This window comes from Chrysochloris asiatica, unplaced genomic scaffold, assembly GCF_000296735.1.
Source record: "Chrysochloris asiatica unplaced genomic scaffold, ChrAsi1.0 scaffold00025, whole genome shotgun sequence".
Taxonomy (NCBI): Eukaryota; Metazoa; Chordata; class Mammalia; order Afrosoricida; family Chrysochloridae; genus Chrysochloris; species Chrysochloris asiatica.
This window is the reverse complement of record NW_006408543.1, coordinates 2,832,962-2,843,202: the sequence shown is the minus strand read 5'-3', so window position 1 is coordinate 2,843,202 and position 10,241 is coordinate 2,832,962. Positions and strand designations below refer to the sequence as shown.

Here is a 10,241-nt window from a genome sequence, read left to right as displayed (position 1 = left end):
GGGGGAGGGGAGTGTATGGGGCGGGTTTATAGCGTGTACCCTGTGGTCGGTTGATGATGCATGGAGGGGATTGGAACCATGGCGGTGAAACAATGTACGGTGGAATGAATGTAAAACTAAAGTTCTCCCGTGTAAACTATCATATGATTCACAATAAAATATGGAGAAAAAAAAAAGATACTGCAGAGACAAAAAAACAAACAAACAGATGTATGCTATTATAACGTCAACAGTTGCCTTGCTCCCTCATTGTGTGGTTTCTGAAAGAATAAACCCAGACACACAGGCACTGAGAGTTAACCCTTCTGAGATGTTTGTCAGGGCATCCAGGAATCCTGGTGTGGCACTGCAGAACAAGCACTAGGGCCCAAGACTGGTTTGAAACACCAGATGCTCCTCAGAACCCTAGACAGGGTCGCTATGCGTAGTAACAGACTTAAGGGCACTTAACAAGTCGTCCCTGGAAAGAGACTTCTTTAAGGTGTTAAACAGCAAAGAGGTCTGACCCAAAGCATAGTATTTTCAATCATCTCATATGCATATGAAAGTTAGGCAATGACTAAGGAAGAATGGAGAAGAATCGATGCATCCGTATTACGGTATTGGAGAAGAATGTTTAGTCTTCTTTAGGGACTGCCAGAAGAACAAATTTGTTTTGGGCGAAGTGCAGCCAGAATGCTCCTGACATTTTTCTCTCATACTTCAGACATACTATCAGGAGCAGGCAGTCCCTAGAGAAGGATGTTATGCTTGGTACAGTGGAGATCATTGCTGCTGCCACTGGGTCAATCCATCTTGTCGGGGGGTCTTCTTCCTTTACCCTGACCTCCACTGTACCAAGCATAACATCTTTCTCTAGGGACTGCCTGCTCCTGATAGTATGTTTGAAGTGCTCAACAACTGTGAGAAGGTGGCAAGAGCCAGCAGTGTTTTGTTCTGTTGAGCAAAGGGTAGCTATGAGTTGGAGCCAACCAGACAGCCCCTAACAAGAGTTCCTGAGCAGGACATCAGGTTCAGTAAAGCAGAGGGTCACTAAAATGAGGACAACCCCATGAGATGGACTGACACAGTGACTGTAACAGACTCAACATAGCAGCAGATTGTGAGACCAGTGAGGACACAGAGTCCTAACGAGGGACAGCTAATGAGATCAAGTATCTTCTCGTCCACTTACTGGCCATTTGTTGTTGGGCTTTTTGTTTGTTTGGTGTTTTTTGGTAAAATGTCTAAGTACTTAATCATTTTATAAATTGGGCTGCTTGTGGTTTCATTGATAAGCTGTAGACATTTTTTATATAGCTGATGTTAAACCCTTATCAGATACATGTTGTTAAGTGCTGTCAAACAGGTTCCAACTCACAGCTATCCTTATATAGGGTTTGCAAGAAGTGGCCGGTAGTTTTGAACCATCAACCTTGCGGTTAACGATCCAGTGCTTATCCTACAGTGCCACACCAAGACGCCATCAGATGCATGGTTCCCCAAAATGTTCTCTCAATCTATAGGCTGTCTCTTCACTTTGCTGATAAAGTCGGGAGATGCAGAAAAGGTTTTCATTTTGATGAGGTCCCTTTTAGCTATTTTGTATTTTGTTGCTTGTCCACTGCTGAGAAGTCATTTCTCAAGATTAGGTCTAATACAGAATTTGAAACACATCAAAAAGCTTTGCATTCTGCTACATTAAAATCTATCAAGCCACCTTGTGTACGATTTTATTACGCCATGGTTGGTCATTTAGAAAACAAGGGTTTACTGACAAATGCCTACCTTCCAAATGCTGACCATCTTATACAAAATCCCAGAATCCTATTCGTTAGTATTGCCAATCTCCTCAGAGGCATCTTTGGAGTACTACTAGAACCCATCAAACTCACAATGGCAAGCAAAAACAGGCTTTCCAAAACTCTCATTTTTGCTTGAAGGCTCAAATTTTATCACTGGCCACAAATACCGTCTGTTGTTTTCCTTCAAGGGATGGTTTGTCACTTGCTCTTTCTATTTCAAAACCACTAGTTTAACTCACAGAAGTCCTGGTGTGGGGCTATAGGATACGCTGGACTGCTAGCCACACAGTCAGCAGTTCAAATCCACTAGCTGCTCCTTGGACACAGGGTCGCTAAGAGTAGGAATGACTTCATGGCACTTATCACCAACAAAACTGTCAGAAAAATGTAAAGTAAGAAAAGGTTGTTGCTGTTTGCTTTAACTGTGAACCTGCAGAGAGGAACAAGGCCAGGACAAGTAGCGGCACCAGCAGAAGGCTCTGCCGCCACTGTTCTTCGGAAGACACAGACAGACACCTTTACCTACCAGAGACTTCTGCACCATCAGTGCAAAAATAGCACCTCGGTGTTAGGATGAAAGTAGTCTGGATCTTTGGTACCCACCTCTGAAAGAATCTCAGGGACCCCCCAGAGCAAACTGTTAAGAATACCACTCCACAGCAGTCCGAGCTACCACCAAGCTCCAATTTTTTCAATGAAGATTGCACGTCTTGTCCCTTTTCCTGAAACCCCCTAGATATTTGGGCAACTTTATGAAGACTCTCTTCTGGTACATTCAGATGTGACGTGAGTGCTAGACCACTCACAGTGGTCATGTGCCTTAAAGTCTTTTCACTAGCACTGTGAGGGCAAGACTGCTGACTGCAAAACTATTCTGAGCAGCTTGGACAGGGCAGACACAGGAAAACTTCCCACCAGGGCACTTCCTTTTATTCAGACAGTAGTGCTTAATCAGAAGCAGGGTGGCCCCAGGGCACCCTTGGTAACATGGAGGCGTTTTTGATGGTCACAACTGAGGATTGGGGGGATCGCTTCTTCTAGTGCTGAGTAGCAGGAATAAGTCAGGGATGCTAGGAAACATCCCACAATGCACAGGTCAACCCCATGCAAGGGATTATCCCGACAAAAACATCAGTATGATTGTCTAGGTTAGAAAACCTTATAGTAATATCGATCCCAAGACAAACTAAAATCCTCACAATGAGATCTATAAATAGCATCATAAATGGGGGGAAGTGAAGTTGTGAATTATTTCACTCTACTTGTCGTTAAGTGCTATGGAGTCAGTTCTGACTCACAGCAACCCTGTATAGGATTTCTAAGTAGTTCTGGTGAGTTTGAACCACCGACCTTGTGGTTAGTAGTCAAGTGCTTATCCTAGAGCACCATAACAGGACTCATTGTACTTAAAGGTGAACAATCAACATCCACAGAAAAAGCAGTCAAGAAATCAAATGATACATTGCACTCAGCAAATCTGCTACAAAAGATCGCTTTAAAGAATGAAAGAGCAAAGGGGTCACTTTGGTGACTAAGGTGCACCTGATGGTGGCCCCAGCCAGGACCCTCCCAATCACCTCCCATGCAAGAAAACGTGAACTCTGGTTTTGGGGAAAATACTGAATATACCATGGATTGTCAAAACAAGTAAACCATTCTTAGAAGAAAAACCACCAGACTGTTTCTTAGAAGCAGGATGGTGTGCCTTGTGTGATTTGCTCCCTTTGGACAAGTCCTTCTTGTTGTTACATGCTGTCGAGTCGGTTCTGACTCATAGCGACCCTGTGTAGGGTTTCTGAGGAGTGACTGATATATTTGAACCACCGACCTTGCGGTTCAATTGCGGGTGTAGGGTTTCTGAGGAGCGATTGATGTAATTGAACCACCGACCATGCGGTCCAGTGCATTACCCTAAAGAGCTACTCCTCTGTTGTTGTTAAATGCCGTCGAGTCGATTCCAACCCATAGCGACCCTGTATAGGGTTTCCAAAGAGCAGCTGGTAAACTTGAACCGCCGCCCTTGAAGTCTGGCGTATTAACCCACAGCGCCACACTAGGACTCCAGAGCTACTCCTTAGGAAGGACTAATCACTATAAAAGGGCATCACCTATGGTACGGCACCAAAAAATGAAAAGCAGCCCTCAATGAAGTGGACTGACACAGTGCACAATGCATCAAATGTACTGTTATGGACCCAATTGTTATTGTTGGTAAGTGCTATCAAGTCAGCTCTGCCTCAGAGACCGGAGAGTCTCAACTGACAAACTTCTGATTCAAATCAACCCTGCAAGGCCGCACCAGGACTCCAAGGGCAGAACTGTGTTGTTACTGTTAGTTCTGTAAAGTGCCAGTCTTATGCCACCTCACAGTGACCCTGTACAGTTTCTGAAGAGCAGCTGAGGGGTTTGAAATGCTGACCTTGTGGTTCACAACCCAATGCTTATCGTACATTCCCACACCAGGAATACATCCTAACCTCTATTGCCTGTAAGAGCTCTGATAGCATAGTGGATGACAAACTGAGTTCCTAACCTCGCAGTTAGCAGCTTGAAACTACCAGCTGCTCAGCGGAAGAAAGATGAGGCTTTCTGCTCCCACAAAGAATTATGGCCTCGGAAACCCTATGCAGGGTCACTATGAGTCAGAAATGACTTCCAAAGCACAAACCATCACCACCATCATTGCAGTTAGTTATAATCCATTTGGGAAAAGGTTGTCTTTAAAACGTTAATGATACAGGATGAGTGCAGTGTGTGTTTTGAGTCCATCTCTTTGGAGACATAAAAGGCAAGCAAGCAAGCCCAGGAGAAATAAGGTATGGCGATCTCCAAGGCCGCAAGCAGGATCAGCTTAAGAGACCAGGGCATTTTTCCAGAGCCAACAGAGAACGTTCCCCTCAAGCCAAAGCTCTGAATGAGATTTCTAGCCTCCAAAAATGTGAGAAAATCCATTTTTGTTACAGCCATCCACTTGAGAACTACTTCTGTCAGAGCAGCACCACAAAACTGAAAGATAGAGCAGAGGTAGTGCAGAACGAACCTGGCAGCCTTTCCTTGTCTCACGCAATGGTCATGAGTGGAAGGCAACTCAGCAGTACCAACAACATTCAGAAGACCGTTTAACACCAGGATTCTTAAATCATATCAGTCTCTCTAAGGTTATAGATGACATTTAGACAAAGTAAGAACACTTGGGTGTAATGTTTCATAATGACCAAAATTCAATAATCTACTCTGACTTAATCCTGTCTGACAACTCTATTACCAGCCCCTTAAAACTCTCCAACCCAAATTTAACAGTATTACCAAAAATGAAAGGAAATGTCCAACCAAGAAACTAGAAAACTAAATTAACGGCAGTAACAACTGTATATGAGCAACAAAACTACTGAGGAAGACCTGTTTTCTCTAACTAGATGACCTTTGCTCTAGATTTCTACTGTTTGCTTCCAATGAATTAGGCTGCACTTAGCTTAAAAATGAGAGGCAAAGACAATGAACACAGGCCGTATGTACACTCCTCCAGAAACAGGCCCTGGAAGGCAGTATGATTAGAGACATCTGATGCCCCCAACTCTGTCTTCCATGTTATACATCTGAATAGTTCACAAAGAATTTGAAGCACTTGGGTCGTTAATAGAAATGTATTATCTTCCATCCCCAAAGAATGCTGGGGGGAAAACTTTTAGTTCCTAAATATAAAGGCACAAATTCGGACTGAAACGGTTTCTTCTCTGAGTGTACATCTCCTATCACTGATCCATCTGTAATACTGACAGCATGATTATCTTCAAGCGAAGTCACTTTACAAATAAATAGCACAGGGTCAACACTCAAAAATCAGCTCAATTTCTGTGTCAGCAATGAGAAATCCTAAAGGAAAATTAGGGAAACAATGCCATTTACAATTACATCTAAAAGGATAAAATACCTAAGAATAAATCTAAACAGGGACACGAAGGACTTACACAATGAAGAGATTAAAGGAGACTTCAACAGAAGTCCGTTCTATGCTCATAGATTAGAGGATTTCACACAGTTAACACATCAATGTCATCAATACTATCCAAAGTGATCTACAGATTCAACACCAGTCCATTCCGGTCAAAATTCCAACAGCCCTCAGAGAAAAGGCAATCCTGAATTTCATATGGAATGGCTAAAATAATACTGAAAGAGAAGAGCAAAGTAGGAGAACTCAACCATCCCAATTTTAAATCATACTATACAGCTGGTATGGCGTTATAGGATCAACACTGGGCTGCGAACCAGAAGGTCAGCAGTTCAAACCCACCAGCTGCTCCTCAGAAACCCTGGGTCGCTGAGTCAGAACTGATTCAACGGGCTCAACAGCACTTAACAACAATACAGCTACAAGGTCAAAGGTTCAAACCCACCAGCTATGCCTTGGAAACCCTATACAGTGTCACCATGAATGGAACCAACGAACAGCTCTCAACAAAATACAACTACAAGGAGGCCTGGTGGTACTATGGATTAGGCTGTTAATCACAAGGTTGGCAGCTCAAACCCACCAGGGGAAAGATGAGGCGGTCTACAATCTCAGAAATCCTACATAGGTTCACTATAATTCGGGTTCGACCCAAGGAAACAGTTATACACCTGTTGTTGAGTGCCGTGGCGTTGGTTCCGACTCATATCAACACTGTATAGTGTTTCTGAGGCTCAGCTGGTGAGTTTGAATGGCCGACCTTGCAGTTCAAACCCAGTTGCAGTCGAGTGCTTATCCTACAGCACCACACCAGGACTCTGCGCCACAGCTACAGTAATGAAAATCGTCTGGGAAGGGGACAGCAATAGACACACAGACCAACGGAACAGAACTGAGAGTCTAGAAACGAAGCCACAACTGATTTCTGACCAAGGTTCTAGGGCCCACTCAATGAGGAAAGAAGGGCCTCTTCATGTTCAATAAATGATCCTAGAGAATGGGATTGCCAAATGCAGAAAAAGTAAAACAGGACCCATGCCTCACACCATCTACAACAACAAATTCAAAATGATGGAAGACCACTGAAACAAACTAAAACCATCAAACTCTTAGAACACCAACCAGGTACAAAGCTGTCAGACCAACTTCCAATAATGGATTACCTACCAGGCCAGAAAATGTACACGCAGTAACAGACAAAACTGATAAAACAGAACCTAAGGAAAATTGAAAACTTACATTTATCCGAAAACATTACCAAAAAGGTGAAAAATAAGCTACCAATTGGGAGGGTATTTTCGGAAACAATATATTTGACAGGATTCTAATAACCAAGATACAAGATGACTTCAAAACGTTCATGGAAAAATGGAAAAGACACATTAATTTTTACACGAAATTCCTGAAGCCCACACACACATACATATATCACTTCAGCCACTTAACAAAAAGACAAATAACCTAATCATAAAACGGACAAAGGACTTGTACAGACATTTCGCCAACTGGACAAATGGAACCAAATACATGAAGAGATGCTCAGCATCATTAAACAACAGGGAAGCATGTTAAAACCACTACAGTACCATTTCATTCCCACAGAATGACTGCAAAGAACAGGCTGTTGTTATTGTGTTGCTGTGAAGTGCTGTCAAGTCGGTTCCCATAGAAAAATTAATCATGCTCATGAGAAACCAGTACACAGACCAAGAGGCAGTTGTTTGAACATGGCAAGGTGATACAGAATAGTTCAAAATCAGAAATGGTGTGTGCCTGGTATATATGCTTCACCATACTTATTCAACCTGTATGCTGAGCAAATAATACGAGAAGCTGGGTTCTATGAAGAAAAACATGGCATCAGGATTGGAGGAAGACTCATTAACAACCTGCGATATGCCGATGATACAACCTTGATCGCTGAAAGTGAAGAGGACTTGAAACATTTACTTATGAAGATTAAAGAGCACAGCCTTCGATATGGATTGCATCTCAATGTCAAGAAAACAAAAATCCTCACCACTGGACCAATAAACAACATTCTTATCAATGGAGAAAAGATTGAAGTTGTCAAGGACTTCATTCTTCTTGGATCAACTATCAACACTCGCGGAAGCAGCAGTCAAGAGATCAGACGACGTATTGCACTGGGCAAATCTGCTGCACAGGAACTTTTTAAAGTGTTGAAGAGCAGAGATGTCAGCTTGAGGACTAGGGTGCGCCTGACCCAGGCCATTGTGTTTTCAATAGCCTCATATGGATGCGAAAGCTGGACAGTGAATAAAGAGGATCGTAGAAGAATTGATGCCTTTGAGTTGTGGTGTTGGAGGAGAATACTGAAAGTGCCATGGACTGCCAAAAGAACCAATAGATCTGTTTTGGAAGAAGTGCAGCCAGAGTGCTCCTTGGAGGCCAGGATGGCTAAGCTTCGTCTCTCCTACTTTGGACATATTGTCCGGAGGAAACAATCGTTGGAGAAGGATGTCATGCTGGGTAGGGTGGAGGGTCAGAGAAAAAGAGGAAGACCTCCAACGAGATGGATCGGCCAGGTGGCATCATTGATGGACTCAAGCTCGGCGAACCGCCTGGGGGAGCACCGACCACCTTTCTGGGATCCCCCTGAAGCCCTCATCTGGGAGCCGAACACACGCTCGGTGGTCGGGAAGAGACGCCGCCGCCCCCAGCCAGATTCCCCACAAAAGCCAGCCCCTCCACGATGCACGTCACTTACTGGTTTGTTCTTTAAAAATTAACCAGGAAAAGTTTTTTTTTAACGTTTTCACCAAGCCCCTAAGGGTCACGGCCGCCGGCCAGGCCCGAGGGGAGCGAGCGCAAACAGCCCCGGTCCGAGCCCGCCGAGTCTCGCTCCCGACGATGGCAGAGGCGGCGGAACGGGCCGCGGGTCCTACGCACCAGGCAGACGCCCCCGAGCCGGCTCCTCACGCGGCTCCGTGGGGCCCTCGGAACAGCCCGGGCCGCCGGGCATTGTTTCCGGCGCGGCCTCGACAGAAAGAACCGGCCGCCGCCGAGCGGGGTCGAGCTGGGGGCGGCGCGGGCCTGAGGCGCCGAGCACCTCGACCGGCGGCCCCCGAGGATCGACGCAGCCCCCTCCCTTCCCCTCACCCAAGACCGCCGGCGCGCGACGGCGACCAGAACCCGGAGCACTTACAACGGCATCGTCTCTGGCGCGGCGCCGCCCAGTCACTGCCCCCCCGCAAGCGCCGCCGCTGCCGCCCTGGGCATGATCCACTGAGGCGGGAGGGAGGGGGCTACCGCGGCCACGCTCCGACCCCGCTCCCGCTCGGCCGCTTTACGCGCTTCGCCTCCTTCCCCTTCGTCCTAACATGGCGCCCGGGCGCTACCACAGCAACGTTCTAGAACCGCTGACGCCGCACGCACGCCGCGCGCCTGCGCACACACCGCCCGGCGCCATGGGGCCTCACGGGAAGCGTAGTCTAGCCGGCGGCCTGACGATTTTCCGGCGTCCCCCTCCGCCGCGGTGGCTGTCGGGAGGGCTGGAGGCGGAAAAGCCGGCTTCCGGCGCCTAGAGGGGCCTTGGCGGCTCTTTTTTTTGGCATCTACAAGACACTACCAGCGCTCCTCACTCAGTCCTTCTTGAACCTTTTCTGCAATTTTTCTGCTGAATGGGAGTTGCCCCTACTTCCCCAGACTGTGGAGAAATGCTTACCCCAGCGAAAGAAAGGCCTGGCGTGTGGGTGCCAAAATATTAGGAACTCCTACCCGCAAGACTGACCCGACTCGATGGCACTTAACAACAACAACAACCCGCAAGACTTGTCTGCAGATTTACGTGCTCAAGACGTTGTTGTTGTTGTCAGGTGCCATCGAGTCGAAACCGACTCATAGCGACCCCATGCACAGCAGAACGAAACAATGTCCGATCCTGGGCCAACCTCACTACCGCTGCCACACTCGATGCCATCAATGATGCCACCTGGCTGATCCATCTCTCGTTGGGGGTCTTCCTCTTTTTCTCTGACCCTCCACCTTACCCAGCATGACATCCTTCTCCAGCGACTGTTCTCTCTGGACAATATGTCCAAAGTATGAGAGACAAAGCTTAGCCATCTTGGCCTCCAAGGAGCACTCTGGCTGCACTTCTTCCAAAACAGATCTATTGGTTCTTTTGGCAGTCCATGGCACTTTCAGTATTCTCCTCCAACACCACAACTCAAAGGCATCAATTCTTCTACGATCCTCCTTATTCACTGTCCAGCTTTCGCATCCATATGAGGCTATTGAAAACACCATGGCCTGGGTCAGGCGCATCTTAGTCCTCAAGCTGACATCTCTGCTCTTCAACACTTTAAAAAGTTCCTGTGCAGCAGATTTGCCTAGTGCAATACGTCGTCTGATCTCTTGACTGCTGCTTCCAAGAGTGTTGATAGTTGATCTAAGAAGAATGAAGTCCTTGACAAGACGTAGTTGACCGAATTCATTTGCAGGATAAAACTGAGGCCACAAGAAATCCTGGAGCAGAACCC

The 10,241-nt window shown here is 46.3% G+C and overlaps 1 protein-coding gene across 1 annotated transcript in view; it reads right to left on the bottom strand.

The window, feature by feature from the left end:
• Nucleotides 1-9,117, bottom strand: part of PAPOLA (poly(A) polymerase alpha) — an 81,901-nt gene extending 72,784 nt beyond the window's left edge. The window contains exon 1 of the mRNA XM_006839512.1: nucleotides 8,906-9,117. Coding sequence (XP_006839575.1) covers nucleotides 8,906-8,913 — 8 coding nt within the window. The 5' untranslated portion in view covers nucleotides 8,914-9,117. The remainder of the gene's footprint in view (nucleotides 1-8,905) is intronic.
• Nucleotides 9,118-10,241: the final 1,124 nt, after the last annotated feature.